This window comes from Natrix helvetica, assembly GCF_964273705.1.
Source record: "Natrix helvetica genome assembly, chromosome: 7".
In the NCBI taxonomy this organism is placed as follows: domain Eukaryota; kingdom Metazoa; phylum Chordata; class Lepidosauria; order Squamata; family Natricidae; genus Natrix; species Natrix helvetica.
In genome coordinates, this window is record NC_138558.1 from 75,240,225 (window position 1) to 75,259,958 (window position 19,734).

The 19,734-nt window shown below is 48.1% G+C and overlaps 2 protein-coding genes across 7 annotated transcripts in view; one reads left to right on the forward strand and one right to left on the reverse strand.

Annotated features, from left to right (window-relative positions):
* PPP2R2C (protein phosphatase 2 regulatory subunit Bgamma) overlaps positions 1-2,962 on the reverse strand; it is a 43,985-nt gene extending 41,023 nt beyond the window's left edge. For all 3 annotated transcript variants that reach the window (XM_081959018.1, XM_081959021.1, XM_081959019.1), the window contains exon 1: positions 2,587-2,962. In XM_081959018.1, coding sequence (XP_081815144.1) covers positions 2,587-2,659 — 73 coding nt within the window. In that variant the 5' untranslated portion in view covers positions 2,660-2,962. The remainder of the gene's footprint in view (positions 1-2,586) is intronic.
* Positions 2,963-8,395: 5,433 nt separating this feature from the next.
* The window catches only part of ADD1 (adducin 1), a 49,855-nt gene continuing 38,516 nt past the window's right edge, over positions 8,396-19,734 (forward strand). For all 4 annotated transcript variants that reach the window (XM_081958964.1, XM_081958967.1, XM_081958965.1 and 1 more), the window contains exon 1: positions 8,396-8,548. The gene's annotated coding sequence lies outside the window, so the exon portion shown is untranslated. The remainder of the gene's footprint in view (positions 8,549-19,734) is intronic.

The window sequence follows — 19,734 nt, forward strand, 5'->3', positions numbered from 1 at the left end:
CCTGAGGGGCAAGGTCAAGGGGGAAGCGAGATTCACTTAACGACCGGGTTACTAGCGTATCAGCCATCACAATTCACTGAACCACGGTGGCCAGAAAAGTCGTAAAAAGGGGGCAAAACTCACTGAACAAATGTCAGCGTGAACGAACCGCGGAAATGTCGGGCTCAGCCATGGCCGTAAGTCGAGGACTACCTATACACTCAAAAGGCACCCATCTCGTTCCCTTTGCATCCTCTTGCAGCCACCCTGAACCCACTTCCGGCTGGAAAACACAATCGCACATGTGATCTGATTTTTATTTTTATTTTTTTACCCCGCAACAACGGCAGATCTAACTGCAAAACCCAGTTGGACATTTGCAAGAGATTTGCTGAAGTTAGCTTTCCAACCCGTGGCCATTTTTTCCGGAGCTTCCGTCTGCCTTTTCAAATCATCCTCGTCTCTCTTTCCTTATTTTCTTTTTGCTGTTGTAGTGGTGCTGGTGGTGGTGATGAATTGCGGTCCGCATAGGAGAGAAACTGCTGACTACAGTGGCCCAGTCCCACCCACCCACCCACCCACACTCCCCCCTGCAACGTACGTATTTATTTCGCCTTGCATTTACGATTGCCCACAGAAGTCTTAAGAAGAAGCCCTGAAATTCCATTTAGAGTTACAAAACCTTTCCCCGTTCCGGAGAGAAAGGAAGCAATATTATAGTGAGAGAGAGAGAGAGAGGCCAAAAATGGTACGGATGGAGAAACGGCGAAGGAAGCTCTCGAAGTAAAAACGAACCGTTAGAAAACAAGATGCACATTACACCTTGTGTCATAAATCCCAGCACTTGTTTCGGGGGGTTTTTTTTTTAGCGCAGTAAACCTTAAACTGCAGGGAAAACAAATCCAGGCAGGGTGGAGATACTATTAGGAGCCTGATCACGATGGGCTGCTATTGAGAAGGTTCCAGAAGGTGTCTTGAGCCAGAGGCCCAGAAAACTCTCTCGAATCTAGAGCATTCCCACCCACCCCCACCCTCCCAGGGGAAACTCAAGGGGGCTGGCTTTTGCTGAGACTTTCCAAAGCTTTGCAAATGGGATTCTACCCGCTTGTTAGTTCATCTGTCAAAGTCACTGCGAAGAGCAGGCCGGGTGTAAAAAACGCCTTTTCTTAAAACCCATTTTCAATGCGGTAGGATTTGGGGGTGGGGGTGGGGGCTCCCTCTCCTATCCGTTTCCTGCCAGTCTGGCGACCATGTGCCAGTCAACTTGGGGAGGGCAGAGGCGAGGGCAGGATTGCGGCAACCCTTCTCCCTCCGTGCCTCTTTTGTCAGGAGACAAATAGTAAGGGATGGGCACGCTTTACAAGCTCAATTGCCTTCTGGGAGGCTCAGGGGAGGCTCGTTTTGACATGAGTCATCATGGCAGCAGTATGGCAGGGCAGCAAAATCCAAAAGGAATATATATATATATATATATATATATATATATATGTATGTATGTATGTATGTATGTATGTATGTATGTATGTATGTATGTATGTATGTTGTATTTGTGCTGATAAATAAATAAAGGGAGACTAGTATAGATCTATTTCAAGCTATTTAGCTAGCCATACCCTTACTGGGATTTGAATCTGGGCCCATCTGGGCCCATCAGTTTGCTTAGAGGCGAAAAGGGAAGAGCTTCCCTTGGGAACCAACTGTTCTCCCCCTCATTCCGAGCTCCCCTGATCACTGCAGATGGATCCTGGCTAGCCCGCCAACCGGTCCCTTGCCTTCCAGCTGCCTCTCTGATAGGAGGCTCATGTCAGCTGTCCCATCCGTGATGCTTTCCCCCTCCCCTCCCCACAATAAACGGCCCCACTTTTTAAAAATAGCTATCCTGCAGACCGCTGGTCCTAAAGCGAAAATGCGCCAGGAGACAGAGAGAGAGCATCCAAACGGTCCCCCTCGAAGACCTCCGAAAGGACCCCCAATGAAGAAGCAGAAATGATACCCCTCTCCAAACTTTTGGTTCAGGTTTTTTCCTCCTTCGGGATGAAGGAGAAAAATGTCGGGATGGGAAGGCAGCTTGGCTCTTATTCCAAGAGAAAGCGGCACCCCAGAAATTTCCAGGTGTGGAAAGGGGGCGTGGACAGACCTCCTGGAGCCCCAGGGAGGAGGCCATGCCAGGCTAGGTGGGGCTGCATATAACGTTGGCAAAGGAGACAAGCTGGCACCCCCCCACCCCCACCCTTCTTCCCAGGCAGCCTCTCTCCCTCCTGCCCATCGGCTAAGATGCTTGCTTTAAAACCTAGCCGAGGTTGGCCTTAACTGGGGAACGTCCTCCCTAGGGATCCAAGCGGAGGGCGGGATGCAGGTGGCCTTTACCCAGGGGAGCCCGCTGGCTCCGCAGGGACCCCTGGCTGAAGTTGCCCCCCCCCCCATCCTTCAGGCTGTGCTTTCCATATCCCCCCCCCACTCATCCAGCAGGAGGTGGCCGTGCCCAATTTCTCCCTCCTCCCTCGGCTTTTTCGCAGCATCCTCGCCAAATGCGCCCTGCGCTTGGCAAAAGGGAGCGCGGGGGGGATGCACGGGATGGAGGGAGAGGATCGCGGCGATGGGTTTTACCTTCAGTCACATAGTTGTGATCCCGAAGGAAGCCCTGGTTGATCTTCGGAGGGGGCTCCGTCTCCTCGCCCATTGACCGCGGCGCCGGATTACTCAGCAGCCGCAGCGGACGGGCTGACCCGGCAGAGGGAGAGCGGCGGGGGGGCGGCTGCCATCGCTCAGCCCAACCGAGCAGCCCTGCCCTTGGAGGAAGAAGAGGAAGAGGAGGAGGAGGAGGAGGAGGAGGAGGACGGGCCCCGCTTCATGGAGCCGGCGGATGGGGGATGCCGCTTTCCCGCAAGAGGAGGAGGCAGCTGCGCCAGCGGCATCCAGAGATGCTACAGCCTTAGCAACGGCGCCCGCAGCTCCGGAGAGCATCCCAACCCCCCCCCCTCCGCTGGAGCGGGGGAGGCGTCAGGCGGACCCCCGCAAGAGGCCGGGGGGGTCGACGGCCAGCCCCTGCCCCCACCCCCGCGCCTTTTCCTGGCAGCAGGCGCCTCCCCGCCTGGTCCTGCGAGCCAACCAGCCCAGGTGGGCATGGAAAACGAAGAGTCCTTTGGGATGTGAGGAAAGTGAGAGAGAGAGGGGTGGGTGGGTGGGAAGAGGGATCGGGAGGAATCGCTGGCCGGCTTCCCCTCCTGCCCTTGAAGAGGATCGACCTCCTTCCCGGCTGGCATGGGCGAAGTGGGTGACCAGGGCAAAGGGATTTATTCCTCCCACCTTGGGAACTTTTCAAGACTTGTGGACTTCAACTCCCAGAATTCCCCCAAGCCAGCCCAGTCCCAAAGGTGCTTCACACACACCCCTCCAGGGATTTTCTTGCCCTTTGAAAAAGGCACCTTTGCGACACCGGGACTGAGAAGCTCACAAGCCTTAAACCCATTACCCTGGAGCTGAAGAGGGAGGTCTTTGTTATGTAGAATAGACTGCCTCAGGCCTTTTAATGGCCCATTGACAAAGGGGGGGGGGATTTTCCTGCCCCCTGAAAAAGGCACCTTTGCGACACAGGGACTGAGAAGCTCACAAGCCTTAAACCCATTACCCTGGAGCTGAAGAGGGAGGTCTTTGTTATGTAGAATAGACTGCCTCAGGCCTTTTAATGGCCCATTGTCAAAAGGGGGGGGGTATTTTTCTGCCCCCTGAAAAAGGCACCTTTGCGACACAGGGACTGAGAAGCTCACAAGCCTTAAACCCATTACCCTGGAGCTGAAGAGGGAGGTCTTTGTTATGTAGAATAGACTGCCTCAGGCCTTTTAATGGCCCATTGACAAAGGGGGGGGTATTTTTCTGCCCCCTGAAAAAGGCACCTTTGCGACACAGGGACTGAGAAGCTCACAAGCCTGGGTGCTAACTTCCTAAAGTTGGACACCCCCTGCCCTCAATAATTCAGCCCTATGCCTCCTGGGAATCACATCATGAGAAAGGCGAACCAAAACTTGTGTAGGGAGTTAAAATTCACCCTTGTCCTAGAAAAATGAAATATCCTGGGAAATATTGAAAAGGCAGAATATTATATTTCCCTGGATCAGAAATGGAGAAACATGGTTTTAGGCAGGAAACCGTCACTCTTAATAGCCCCCACCTTTGTCAATGGGCCATTAAAAGGCCTGAGCCAGTCTATTCCATATAACAAAGATCCCCCCTCTTCAGCTCCAGGGTGATGGGATTAAGGCATGATGGTATTAGCCCTTTACCCATCTCACCGGAGGGCACCTGGGAAGAAGCAAGGCTCAACCAAACTTGGACTCACCGCTTAGAGAGTTGTCCCTGCATGGCCCCATGGGAGTCTAACAACCAATCAGAAGACAAGCTCAAGATCAAAGGCCAGAGAGGGCATAAAACCAGGGATTTTTCAGCATCTTGCTCTCTTTTTCTTCTTCGCCCAACATCTGGATCCCCCTTTTCTGTTCAGGAGCTCAAGCCATGCGGTCCTGTCCACCATTAAACCATCTTTCCAAGCAGCCTCCATGTTTCCATGGAGTCTTTTTCCCCACTTGGAGCTGAACCCAGAAGGACATTTCTTCCAATGGTTGGAATTAAGATTGCCAGGAGAAATATCAGCACCCTCAGATATGCAGATGATGCCACTCTAATGGCAGAAAGTGAAGAGGAACTAAAGAGCCCCTTGACGCGGGGGAAAGAGGAGAGGGCAAAAGTTGGCTTGAAATTCAACATTAAGAAAACTAAGATCATGGCATCCGGCCCTCTCAATTCCTGGCAAATAGATGGGGAAGACATGGAGGGAGTGACAGATTTTACTTTCCTGGGCTCCAAGGTCATCGCAGATGGGGACTGCAGCCAAGAAATCAAAAGAGGCTTGCTCCTGGGGAGGAAAGCTATGGCAAATCTAGACAGCATCCTAAAAAGCAGAGATATCCCCCTGCCAACAAAACTGTGTCTAACCAAGGCTGTGGTTTTCCCACTTGCAATGTTTGGCTGTGAAGGTTGGACCACAAGGAAGGCTGAGCGCCAAAGAATGGAGGCCTTTGAACTCTGGTGGCTGGAGAAGAAGACTCCTGCATTGAGTCCCTTGGACTGCAAGGCCATCCAACCGGTCAGTCCTAGAGGAGATCAACCCTGGCTGCTCTTTGGAAGGCCAGATCCTGAAGAGGAAACTCAAAGACTTTGGCCACCTGATGAGAAGGGAGAAGGACTCCCTGGAGAAGAGCCTCATGCTGGGAACGATGGAGGGCAAAAGAAGAAGAAGAAGGGGACGACAGAGAAGGAGGTGGCTGGATGGAGTCACCGAAAAAGCCGGCGTGAGCTTCAATGCACTCCAAGAGGATGGTAGAGGACAGGAAGGCCTGGGGGAACGTGGTCAATGGGGTCGCGATGGGTCGGACACGAACGTGGTCAATCTCCTCCTGGATTAAGTGGGAAAGGGGATCCCTGGAAGAGCAGGAAATGGGGTCAGAGTGGGATGGACAAAAGCTTGCTTATCTCTTGCTTCACCTGGACACACCTGATTCCTCTTCTCAGCCTCCCTGGAGCAGCAGCAGTAGGAGAGTTGGCACAAGAGTGGTGGGAGGCTCAGTAGCTCACGCAGCCCCCCCCCCCCCAGTAGCTCACGCAGCACAGCAGGAGCATTGCCACCAGAGGCTCCATTGGAGTTGGGGGTGCTGAGGATTGACTCCAAGAGCGAAGCTAGGCTGGCCTCTCAGAATTACAAAGAGTTGGAAGAGGCCTTAGAGGTTTTCTAATCCAGCCCCCTCCTCAAACAGGAGAAGCGATAGCATTTCAGACAAATGGCTATCTAGTCTCTTCTTAAAAACCTCCAGTGATGGAGCACGCCCAATCCCTGAAGGCAAGCTCTTGCACAGAAGCCTCCGGAGGGCAAAAAACTGCCCAACATGCAAACCAGAAGTTCGTGACATACCTGCTTATGCTTAAATGTTTATATATTATATTCATACTTATACTTGTTTTCCTCATACATGCTTGACCAACCAAATAAAATAAAAAATAAAAATAGAAAACTCTGCGCATGCGCACACTGGGAACAGGCTCCAGCTGTTCTTCTGTCTCACTGATGTCTGACTCTGAAGGCAGCTGGCCCCATCTCTGCTTCCGACACAGAGCCCTCGTCCGAGCCTTCCCCAGACTCCAGGACTGGCCCAGGTTCCTCCCCAACCTCCTCACTGTCCGAATCTCCTGCCAGATCTGTTGGCCGCTGGTGGGCCATGACACCCCCCCCCCTTCCATTTCCTTTTCCTGCACTGTAAATCTGTCCTGAAACCGAGCAGAAAAGCGAAGTCTTTTCAAGTATCACGTATCCCAGCAGAAAATTTCCCTGTAGCTTTGGAACATTTTCCTCAATTTTTTTTTTTTAAAGTATAGTTTTTCATTTGTTTGCTTGAACTGGGTTCCTTTATCTACTTTTAGGGCTGTTTGGGGCCAAGATCGCTTTTTAAGTCGTATTTAGGCAGGAATATTGACAGCGAAAGTTTTAGCACCACTGTTGAAACTTCGCACTAATTGCTGCAAGGGTATTATATATGCTTATTATTGAAAAAGAATGCTTGTTTTCTTTATGGGAGAAGAGTTAACCAATTTATGTGATTATTTGGATTTTTGTAAGCCGCCCACGTGTGAGATGGGAGGTTATATAAATTTAATAAATAAATACGTTTTTTGATGCCCAAAATTACTTTGTATGTTGTTGCCTCATCATGTTTTTTTTAGTGCAAGTTCATACCTTTCTAGGTTATTAGAACGAGAACAGATTGTCCATTTAGACTCAATCTATTACAGCCTTTAATGTTGTTTTATTATTTTTATTCTATTGGACTCTGTTGATATTTAATTCTGCTTAAAGCTAAATTGGTTAAATTTTGGACGACTGGAAGAGGGGATATTCCCCCATCATGAAGTGGGGTTTTGAAAATACAGAGCAGTCACATCTGGTAAATTTTTAAGTCAGGTTCCAAAGATAATCAGTGCCACAATTTAAAATATTTATTGACATAATGTTTGCCTGTAAATAAGTGTTTTCAATGTATTTTTTTAGAGGTTTTTTTTTTTTGCAAGCCTTCAGTTTTTCTTCTTTCACAATTTTGTGCAGGTTTTTTTTCTTTTTGAAATTGAAAAAACCCTTTTAAAAATAAAATGCAAACAGTGTGGTGCCAATGGAGGAAAAAAATAACCACAACAACCACAGCAATCCCAGGAACAAATGGCCAATAACCAGAGATCAAGACGGGCTGGTTAAAAGCAACTTCACCAAATAAATCTGGATCAGGCAGCTTCCTTTAATAGACTGGGGGAAGGCAAGTGATGTATCGGTAGTCCTCGACTTATGACTGCAATGGAGCTCAACACTGCTGTTGTTGAGAGATTTCTTCCGTGAGTTTTGCCCCATTTTATGACCTTCCTTCCCCCGGTTGTTAAGCAAATTAGTGCAGTTGGTAAGTCAGTTGTAGAGCGAATCGGGCTTCCTCACAGACTTTGCTTGTCAGAAGGTCGCCAAAAGGAAATCGCAGGATCCCCGAGCACTGCAATGGTCGTAAATATGAACCCGTTACCAAGTGGGTGAATTTTGATCACATGACCACCCTTGTTAAACGAGTAGCACAGTTGTTAAGTGCAACAGGTTCCCTCGTTGGCTTTCTGCTCCTCAGATCATTACCAAAGGCATTAATATGACCCCGGGACACTGCGACCGTTGTAGGTGTGAGTTAGTTGTCAACATTTGAATATAAACCCCACTGAATTTTGATCGTATGACCAACACCGTTGTTAAACGAGTAACACAGTTGTTAAATGCATCTGGTTCCCTCGTTGGCTTTTTGCTCTTCAGATCATCACCAAAGGCGTTAATATGATCTCGGTACACTGCAACCGTCGTAAGTACGAGTCAGCTGTCAACACTTGAATGCAAATCACGTGACACACTGCAAGGGTCGTTAAGTGTGAAAAAAACGGGCGAGTCCCGTCAGTGTCGTGGTAACTTTGGAGCGGTCACTAAACGAAGCGCTGTGAAGTCGAGGGCTACTTTTGGTTTATTTTGATTCCCTCAGGAGGGCCGGATGGGAGGCTCAGCCCGCCTGGCTCTTGAGGGGGACTTCGACGCGGGGCCTCGGCCGCCTGACTGAGAAGCCGAAGGGAATCCCCGTCCTTCCCCCGGCCCGGTTGGAAGTAAAAGAGCGCCTCGGAGACTCTACCGCCGGAGACCCTCCGGCCGCGAGACCACAGAAGGATCCTCTCGGCCTGGCAGGCAGGCCCGAATGCGAGGCCTTCTCAGGGCTGCGCCTCGACCCTCATTGGGCGGAGGGGGCGTGGCCTGGGAAGACGGGGCGTGGCCCGGGCACGGAGTCGCCCTATCCGCGGCCTTCTTGCTGGCGGGCGGCGCCGTCCAATGCCCGCCGCGCTCTTTGGTCTGCAGACCTGCCAGCCGCGCCCGCGGAGGCGGAGGAGGGCGGGACCGCCGGAGCAGCCTCGACTCGCCTGGGCCGCCGCCGCCGCCGCCGCTGCTTCTCCGCGCCAGGTGAGCCGCTGCGTGGCCAGGCCCTTTCCCGTCCCCCCCCCCCTCACGCCGGGAAGGCCTTTAGGAAAGCGGGCGCCTTTTCTGTTGCCCGGTGTGGGGGGAGGGGGTGTCGGTTGGAGAGGCCTTGAGGCCCCTCCCCACCCGTGTTTCCCCGCCCCTCCCCACGGACGTTTTTTTCCTCAGGGGACGTCTTCCTGAGGGAGAAGGGGAGGGGGCCGAGGCGAGGAGAGGTAGGGAAAGACCCCCACCACTATTAGCCTTGCTGCCCCGGGGCATTCTGGGAGTTGGAGTCCCGCATCTCTGCAAAAGCCGCTTGAGGTTGGGAGATGCTGCAAGTGAGGGGGGGGAGGCTCGTGGAAACCCCCCCCCGGGCCCATTGGAGGAGGGGGATCACATCATAGCAGTAGCCCATAGACTTATATAGCCTTATATATAAACATCTTATATAGACTTTTAGCTTATATAGGCTTTTAGTCCTATATACAAATATCCTATAGACTTTTAGCTTATATAGACTTTTATATATAAATATCTTACATAGACTTTTAGCTTATATAGGCTTTTATATATAAATATCTTACATAGACTTTTAGCTTATATAGGCTTTTAGCTCAGGAGAAGAGATGAGAAGATGGAATAGAATAGAATAGGAAATAGAATAGAATAGAATATGGAATTAGAATAGAATATGGAACGAATAGAATAGAATTTACTGGCCAAGTGTGATTGGACACACAAGGAATTTGTCTTTGGTGCAGATGCTCTCAGAGTACATAAAAAGACAAGATACATTTGTCAACAATCGTAAGGTACAACACTTAATGATAGGCTACAGATAAATAATCAGGAAGCAATATCAATATAAATCATAAGGATACAAGCAACAAGTTACAGTCCTGCAGTTATAAGTGGGAGGAGATGGGTGATAGGAACAATGAGAAGATTAATAGTAATGCAACCTTAGTGAGTAGTTTGAAAGTGTTGAGGGAATTATTTGTTTAGCAGAGTGATGGCGTTTGGGGAAAAAACTGTCCTTGTGTCTAGTTGTCTTGGTGTGCAGTGCCCTATAGCATCGTTTTGAGGTTAGAAGTTGAAACAATTTATGTCCAGGATGCAAGGGGTCAGTCGATAATTTCACGGCCCTCCTTCTGACTCGCATAGCGTACAGGTCCTCAATGGAAGGCAGGTCAGTAATTGTTTTTTCTGCAGTTCTGATTATCCTCTGAAGTCTGGGTTTGTCTTGTTGGGTTGCATAACCAAACCAGACAGTTATGGAGGTGCAGATGACAGACTCAATAATTCCTCTGTAGAACAGAATCAGCAGCTCCTTGGGCAGTTTGAGCTTCCTGAGTTGGGAAAGAAAGAAAGAAAGAAAAAGATTTCTTTCCAAATCTGCGTGGGCTACCAAGATCTCTACCAAAGGAGTGGTGTGTGTGTGTGTTTCATTATTTGAAATCTCCCATCTGTATGACTTTTTAACTAGGATGGAGGGGATGGGATTGGCCAGCCATGTTTTATTCATTTATTTATTTTTGTTCCGCCGTGTCTCTTCTCTCTTCTTTTTAGTTCGTGAGTTTATTTGGACCCTCCCTATTTTTATCCTGAATTAAGATTCTGCTCTCTTTAGGATCCCAATGCAGGATCAGGGCAATTTTATTACGGAGAATACAGATATTAATTGAATGCTTGGACTGTTATTTTCAGCATGAGTTTTGTCTTTCAAATGAGCCCGGGAAAAGCTAGATCCTCAACTGATGTCCTAAGGCAAAGTTGTTGTGCAGTCCTGAGGGTTACTTCTGCTGGCTGCTTGCAATTTGGCAATTCAAATCTCACCAGGCTCAAGGTTGACTCAGCCTTCCGTCCTTCCGAGGTGGGTGAAATGAGGACCCAGATTCTTGGGGGAAAGAGGCTGACTCTGTAAACCGCTTAGAGAGGGCTGTAAAGCACTGTGACGTGGTATATAAGTCTTAGGGCTATTGCTTTTTCTCCCTTCCTTTCCTTGGCCCTGGTGGTGCAGTGGTTAGAATGCAATATTGCAGGCTGACTCTGCTCACTGCCAGCAGTTCGAATCTCACCAGGCTCAAGGTTGACTCAGCCTTCCATCCTTCCGAGGTGGGTAAAATGAGGAGCCAGATTGTTGAGAGGGGGGGGGGGAGAGGCTGACTCTGTAAACTGCTTAGAAAGGGCTATAAACACCCTGTGAAGTAGTATACAAGTCTAAGTGCTATTGCTATTATTCTTATGAGCCCTCTCTAATCGGTTTACAGAGTCAGCCTTTTACCCCCCAACAATCCGGGTCCTCACTTTACTGACCTCAGAAGGACAGAAGGTTGAGTCAACCTTGAGCTGGTCAGGATCGAACACCTAGTGGTGGGCAGAGTTAGCCTGCCATCCTGCATTCTAACCACTGTGCCACCACAGCTCCTGCCTTCCAGTAACGTTTATTACCTTACTTGTTTTATGGCAGACTGATTGGTCCTGGGCAACTCTAAACATTTATCTTGGGGTTTTTTTCCTTGCCTTTTCTGATGGGTGTGATCTTTTTTCTGGGCTGAATACAGGTAGTCCTCAACTTACAACAGTTCATTTAGTGATCATTTGAAGTTGCAACGGCACTGGAAAAAGTGACCTAGGACCGTTTTTCACACTTACGGCCGTTGCAACATTCACATGGGCACGCGATTTACAATCAGATGCTTGACAGAATGGTTCATATTTATGACAATTGCAGTTTCCCAGAATCATGTCATATTTTGTGATCTTATGACAAGCATAGTCAAGGGGGACGCCAGATTCACTTAACAACCGGGTTACTAATTGAACAACGACATATTCCCTTAAAGGTCGCAAGAAAAGTCGTGAAATGGGGCAAAACTCACTTAACAAGTTTCTTACTTAGCAACATAAATTCTGGGCTCAATTGTCAAAAGCCGAGGACTACCTGTGGCCTGTTTGGTACAAAGTGTTCTGCAATGAGTGGTTGCCACGTAGGAAAAGGAATGTATCTTCCCTGGTATGCATAGAGTAGATGCCGGAGCAGAACTGACACAGACCTGCTGACATTTAGGGAATTAATGCTGTGTCTGTATCAGTGGTTTCTGATTGGCTATCGCCCTGTGGTGACTTAGCACTTAAGGGCTATCAAACGTGCATCGTTGATGCTCTGGGCATAACAAGTGGGGCTGGCTGGCATTGCCTCATCTGCCTCCTTGATATAAGCCGTTCCTGCGAATTAGCATAAGCTGTATTGGTCTGCTGTTTAAGTTAAATTAACCGCTGTATGTGAAAAACAAAGCAGAAAACGCATCTTGCTCCTAGCTCAGAAAGAAGAAAAGGCAGACTGGGAACATTTTAACTATTTGCTGCATAGAGAGGTTGTCAGAGTTTTGGCAGCGTAACGTATTAATATGAGATAACCCCAGGAGCAAAACACATCACACAGAGCCTTTATATAATTAATAGTGGTTTATATACAAATATATACAGACATACACATGGTAAATCCCTTACCACGCAGCTGTGGACACAAAGAGAAAAATGAGATACACGACGAGAGAGAAATGCCCTCTAATGGCTACCTATATATATAGACACCACATTGTATCAGCCTTAAATTGCATTAGCTTACAGATTACAATTTACAACCTTACATCAGCTGGCAGCCATTAAATCCTCATTACCTGACAGCAGTATTTCCTAATCCTGGCAAATTTAAGATGTGTGGACCTTAACTCCCAAATGATGACTGTGTCATCGCTGGATCCTCTGGCCTGAGGATTCCCACAATGGATAAGCGGGTTGGTCTAGAACCGTGATGGCGAACCTATGGCACGCGTGCCACAGGCGGCACGCAGAGCCATTTCTGAGGGCACGCGAGGCATTGCCCTGTCAGCTCCAGTGCGCATGCACCCGCTGGCCAGCTGATTTTCAATAGTTTTTTTTTTAATCTCCGGAGGATTCCCTGAAGCCTCCAAAGGGCGAAAAACAGCCCAATGCAAACCAGAAATGAGGAGAGAGCTGCCGGTACGGGGGAAAGACAAGCGGCAAGAAAAGAGGCTTCTTTCACTCGTGCTGGCTGCTCTGTTCCCCCCTCCCCCCTGCTACTAAAAAGGATCCTGCCCAATCGCTTGAATCCATAGGGAAATGAAAGAGCTGCCAGCACGGGGGAAAGACAAGCGGCAAGAAAAGAGGCTTCTTTCACTCGTGCTGGCTGCTCTGTTCCCCCCTCACTGGGTGTTATCCAAGGGGAAGCAGCCAGAGCAGGGAGTGGCGAGGAAGCCTTGTGCAAAAATGCACGGTCCACACAGGTGAGGGGGGACATTAAGTTATGTGGGTGGGCACTCGAGTTCGTGTGATAGCGCGCACGTATGTGCTTTTGGCACCCGAGGTGAAAAAGGTTCGCCATCACTGGTCTAGAAGATCTCCAAGATCCCTTCCTGCCCAGGGACTAGAAGGAATGCATGCTCCTTTTTTTCTAGCAGACTGCAAAGAAAGGAGTTGAGTAGTTCTGCTTTTTCATTGTTACCTGATAGCTTTTTGCCATCTCCATCTAGCAGTTTGCTGTGTTTTGAATATTTCCGAAAATGCACATCTCAAAAATGATTTGAAAGGACCACTGTGGATGTTAGACAAACATAACACATCCCTGCCACTCACTATATCTTTGTCCCTGCCTGTCCCTCTCACGTTCTCCTTCTTGGCTGTCCTTTTTTCCTCCAACATCCTTAAATTCATTAAAAAGCGCTCCAGACTGAAGCTTGTCATGCTTTGGTCATCCATCATCTTCTCTGACGTTCTGGAGCACCTCAGCAGTCATTCATTCTCACACCTTTGCGAGAGTTCTGTTGCTTTGCAAAGTGGTGTGAGTATCCACCCCCAGTTTTTAAAATTATTGATTAAATAGCTTGGAATGTGGATTCAATTGAGGGCTACCAAGCAATCGTAAAGTTTTAAAACAGTTTGGTGATCCTACTGTTAGCCATTTTAAAACTTGTTTTTTTAAAAAAAAAATTTTTTTTGAAAGCCTGTAAACAAAGGTCACTTTGGATAAGAAGATGGTCAGCATATAAATTTAATAAATAGGAACCGTGGTGGCGCAGTGGTTAGAATGCAGTATTGCAGGCTATCTCTGCTCACAGCCAGAAGTTCAATCCTGATGGTTGAACTGAGCCTTCCATCCTTCCAAGGTGGGTAAAATGAGGACCCAGGTTGTTTGGGGGCGAGAGGCTGACTCTGTAAACTGCTTAGAGAGGGCTGGAAAGCACTGTAAAGTAGTATATAAGTCTAAATGCTATTGCTATTGTCCCTCCCTCCCTTCCTTCCTTCCTTCCTGTTATAATGCAGTATTGCAGGCTAACTCTGTCCACAGCCAGCAGTTCAAATCTCACCAGGCTCAAGGTTGACTCAGCCCTCCATCCTTCCGAAGTGGATAAAAGAAGGACCCAGATTGTTGGGGGCGAGAGGCTGACTCTGTAAACCACTCAGAGAGGGTTGTAAAGCACTGTGAAGCAGTATGTTAAGTGCTACTGCTATCGCTATTAATAAATCTAGGTTGATTGCAGAAGTCCTGCCTCCCCTGTGATTATATTCCACCCCCCTGCAGCTGCTGGCTTTTTCCAAGCTCCTGCTGTGGACCATGGTCCCTTGCCTGAGCTGATGGGTCCAGGAGCCTCGTAAGTATTTCTGAAGGCCAGAAGATCCTGGTTGCTGAGCCGGTTCCTGTCTGTGTCTCTGAGTCAGGGTTGACTGCCTGCAGTTTTCTTGCTGGGATTTTGGACGTGGTTTGCCATTGCCTCCTTTCTAAGGCTGAGAGACAGTGACTGGCACACGGTCTCCCACTCTCTACTCTTCGGCCTTAATTAGTACAGTGCACCCAGTTAGTTGCCATCCTCCATTAGGTTCCTTTTATTTACAAGATGTGACTTTTGGGGTTAGCCTCTGTTGCAGGGTCCCCGTGTCGGCTCTGAGCAGACTTCATGGTGTGACTTGTGCTGCTCCCTTGCTCCTTTTTAACCCCCCCCCCCCGTGCTTGTTAGAGGGATTGTGGTGTTTTCAGATACAAGCCTCCCAAGTGAGAGGTGACAGTCCATCTTTTTTTTTTCTTTTTTTTTGCAAATCTTACCGTATTTTTCGGACTATAAGATGCACCGGAGTATAAGATGCACCAAGATTTTGAAGAGGTAAATTAATTTTTTTTTTTTGCCCTCCCTGGCCCCCAGGAGCACTCTGCAGGCCTCCCAAACCCTCTGCACACCCCGTTTTTTGTGAAAAGGGGGCATGCAGAGAGTTTGTGAGGCCTGTGCAGTGCTCCTGGGAGCTGGGGTGGGGGAGAAATAGCAAGAAACGGAGCGTGCAGAGAATTTGGAAGGCTTGCAGAGTGCTCCTGGGGGCTTGTGAGGAAAACAGGAGCCTCGTTTTGTGAAAAATGGGCACATTTTTCGCTCGTTTTTGCCCTCCCCAGCCCCCAGGAGCATTTTGCAGCCCTCCCAAACCCTCTGCGCACCCATTTTTGGGAAAAGCTGGATGGGCAGGGTAGGGTTTTGGGAGGCCAAAAATATTGTAGTCACCCAGATTTTCACCCTCTCTTTTTTTGGGAAAAGGCGCGTCTTATACTCCAAAAAATACTGCATATGATCATCCCCAGCAGAAGGTTTTTTGAATCACTCCTCCTTTAGAGTCACCAGTTGGGTGGATTCTATTCACTTAAAGGGGAAAAAACCTGGATTCCTTTATCCCATTGAAAAAGGATAACAGGAAAATTGGACGTATGAAATCTAAATATTAGGAACAAGGCAAGAACATTTTAAAATAACTATCTGGAGACTCCCTAATAGACATAAATATAATGTGTTGAGACGTATGTGTGTATACTGTTTATGTTATAATTTAATGTGTATGTGTTAAAGGTGTCTGGACAAAAATTCACACACGCACCCTTTCTTCTTTACGCCATTAAACCTATACCCTTTACGTCTGTAAGCATTGGTGCCCTGATGTGATATTACAGATTTCTACCCTATGGTAATCTTACTTATGATGGATTAATTTAAACCCTGACGGGGATAATAGAATAGGGGCGATTGCAACTGCGGCATTGAAAAGCAATAATCAATCGCATTTCCAGAGTAATTCTTTTTTTTCCCCAAAATTGTCTGGCTGTATGGTGCAATATGAAGCTTTTCTTGCCAATCCTTCAGGCAGGGTAGACGAGCTTAGAAACAAAGCAAGCTGGTAGGCTAGAGCCCTCCTTTTTCAAGCGAAAAAGTTGGCATAACGGAACTGGGCAAGCCTGTGGTTCTTTACCCTCTCTCCTTCTTCTGCCCAATGAGGCTGGGAGGGCCCTGCTTGCCTGGTTTCCAAATGCTATCTGTTCTGACCCAGGCTTCCTTAAAAAGCAGAGTCTTGGTCCCAGCAAAACCTCTTTTATTTACATGACTATGAATTCCTTTCATTCACAGTCAGCAAGGCTTGGCAAACATGTCTTTCCAAGGAATGTTTATCCACACGAACCTTATCTCGCTTGGAGAGCTGCCGGATAACTAGTTTCCAAACGCAGGGCAAGGCAAGACTTGGCACAGAGTCTCTTATAGTCACAAAAAGAACTTCCACTCTTGAAACGACCGAAGGAACGAATTGTTTCCTGAAAAAGCCCCCTCCCCCTTCGCTCCTCTTTTGTTTCCTATGGGAGGGGCCAATCACCTTCAAGGTCTGGCTTTATTCCCAAGTCAACCCTGCTTTCTTAGTTGTTCTTGTCTTCTGGCAGCTCTGTCCACGCACATACTGGGAACAGGCTCCATCTGTTCTTCTGCCTCACTGCTGTCTAGCTTCCTCTCTGCCTCTGTCGCAGAGCCTTTGTCTGAGCTTTCCACAGCCCCCAGGACTTGCCCAGGTTCCTCCCCAACCCTCCTCACTGTCTGACTCTGCTGCCAGCTCTGCTGGCTGCTGGCTCTCCCTACTTCTTTGCAGTTGCTCATGTGACGGATGTAATGGACACAGGTTTGCCAGCATCTTGTGTTGGGCTTAGCTCAGGGGTGTCCAAACTTGGGAACTTTAAGACTTGTGGACTTCAACTCCCAGAATTCCCCAGCCAGCTCTGCTGGGAGTTGAAGTCCACAAGTCTTAAAGTTGCCAAGTTTGGACACCCCTGGGTTAGCTGAATCTTTCTGGCCACTCGGAGGGGAGATCTGCAGGAAACTTCTTGTAGGCTAGAAGGGGATTGAAAGGATTGAAGGATTTGCATCCTGCCAAATGTGGGAAATGTAATCAGACCCCAGGTACTTGTTATCATATGTGGTGGACTTGTATGAAAGCAAGAAAATATGGGAAGAAAATACATACTTGGTTGGAAAAGATGATTAAGCAAAATATGGATCTGAAACCAGAAATATTTTTGTCGGGTGTAATGCCGGAGGACTATGGTAAAGAGACTATATATTTAGTTTTGCGTGTACTGACAGCAGCAAGGATTGTATTTGCACAATATTGGAAAAATGAGAACAGACGAGGATGTAATTTGGAAAATATTAGATGGTGCAGAGATGGATAGATTGACTTTAACAATAAAAGACAAAGAAGACACAGAATATCATTTGACACGGAATAGATTTTATGAGCGGTAAGAGATAAGTGGTAGAAATCAGATGAAGAAAGACTATTGCTATATATGAACTAAATATAAATATGGTTTATATTTATAAATATGCTAATATAATTAGCAGAATTATGAATAAGCTAATATAAAGAAGAAGTTGATCCAAAACTTTGTATATGTGTTAATATTTTGTTTTGTTTTCTTTGTTCTTCTTTTGTAAATGATGTACCCCCGTGGTGGCGAACCTAAAACACAGGTGCCTCTCTGTGGGTGCACACACCATTGCCAGCTGCTCTTCTGGTTTCTGACCAGCTGGTCTTCACTGGTGCTGGAGCACCGAAAAACAGGGCATTTGGGGGGCATTTTTCAGGGTGTTTTTGCATGCCGGCCAGCTGGTCTTTGTGGAGAAGCGTTTTGGGATTCCTGGGCACCGGGTATATATCCGGTCCCTCCCTTTGGTGTCTCCAGCCAGACTTCACTAGCCAGAGTTCGTTTTCTTTCTAGGAACGTGGCTCTCGCTTGGAGCACAAAGCACCGTGGTGCTGTCTCTCACCATTTTTACATTTTGGTGTACCAAAATGGCTTTGTGTGGGGAAAAAAATATAAGTTTCTAAGTTAAGAGGAGTGCCAGATAACAGCCGTTAATAATGCAAACATGCAAGGCCAGGTGGAACAGGAGAAGTCCCAGCCCTCGCCTTGGTTTACAGAGGAAAAACTCACATTCATGTAAACCAGGGGTGTCCAAACTTGGGATCTTTAAGACTTGTGGACTTCAACTCCCAGAATTCCCCAGCCAGCATGGCTGGCTGGGGAATTCTGGGAGTTGAAGTCCACAAGTCTTAAAGTTGCCAAGCTTGGACACCCCTGGTGTAAAACATCTGCATTTTGCTCAGTTGAACACTCTCTCCCTTTGTCGAGCTCTTGAATTTAAGACTTTTGTTGGCCTCCATTCAGGGTGGGGTTGTTTTTTGTGTGTGGGGGGGAGACAGCCTTTCACAGACGGAAAGCGAATACTAATGTGCTCCGTGCAAAAGAATTTCTTTTATCTAAACACTTGGGTGCGTCGCCCACGTGCCGCAGAAGCGTTTCAAGCTGTTCTTTCCTGACTTCGCCTTCAAATTGGACTTCTCTGTGCCAGCATCCAAAAGAGGCTCAAAGAAAATCTAAACGGCTGCGGAGGGGCCGAGGACCCTGGCGGGGAGCCAAAACTGCGCTGCTCTTTAACTATGGACTGTGGGAGCAAAGTGTTCTCTGTCTTTCTTCCTCCCTCTGCCGTTTCTTGGCCTTTTTTACTGGCTTTTTCCAGCTCTGTTCATCTTCATTGACGCTCCTCTAGACCTCTCCTGGATGAGGATGCACCCCAAGGAAGTTTCTGCCTTCTCCATCATCCAGGTCGTGGTTGTCCCAAAGGTGCTTTTTTAAACTGGACTTCCTTGGTTTTTCTTTGAAGACATTTCGCTTCTCATCCAAGAAGCTTCTTCAGCTCTGTAGCATATAATTAAATGTCTAGGGCAGGAGTGTCCAAACTTGGGAACTTTAAGACTTGTGGACTTCAACTCCCAGAATTCCCCAGCCAGCATGGCTGGCTGGGGAATTCTGGGAGTTGAAGTCCACAAGTCTTAAAGTTCCCAAGTTTGGACACCCCTGGTCTAGGGAGATTCTCAGCCATCCAGGTCATAGTACCAATGGGGAATGGAAGGTTTTCTACTCCTTGCAGACAGCTGATCATTTGCATTCTTTTGGAGAGCCGTTGAGGCCGCTTGGAGATTTATCTGTGTCCTCAGGGTCACCTGAGTGGTGCAAATAGGTGTGGAGCCTTCTTGGAGCTGCTAAAAGGACTTTGTGTTGTAGACTGGAGACAGATGAAGTCGTATTCCTCCATCTCTGTTGGGAGAGGCCTGTTCAGTTTTGACATAGTTTTGGCAGCTGGTTTAAAAGAGGTCTCAAAGAGGCCATCTGTGTCAAAACCGAACAGCCCTCTCTCAACAGAGGGGGAGAGGGATACGAACTCATCTATCTCCAGTCTACAACACAGTCCTTTCAGCAGTTCCAAGAAGGCTCCACGCCCCTTTGCACCGCTCAGGTGACCCTGAGGACACAGACCAACCGTCAAGCGGCCTGAAGGATTCTCTGAAAGGATGCAAATGACCAGCTGTCTGCAAGAAGTATAAATCTCACCGTTTCCCACCATCCAGTCGGAGTTGAAAAAGCTTCTTGGATGAGAAGCGAAAAGTCTTCAAAGAAAAAAACCAGAAAGTCCTTTCTGCATAGCTGGCGATTCGGAAGGAAGGGAGGGGGGCCGTGCGCTTGGCTGGTCCTGGCTGCATTTTCCTGGGACCTGGCCAGGTGCAGCCTTCCCTCCATCTGCTTTTAAACAAGAGAGCCCCCAGGGCTGGCAGGAAGCCGCGGGTGGAGCTTCTGTCCAGGATTTCCTGCAGAAAATAGACAGTCGCACCCCACCCTGCCCCCTCCCCTCCATCCCCAGGCTGGGAGTTGGCCTTCTGGCAGAGACGACACAGAAAACATCATGTTCGAGCAATTCGAAAATCCAAGAAAGTCATAGGAGAGTTGTGGTGGATTATTCATGCAGGAAATC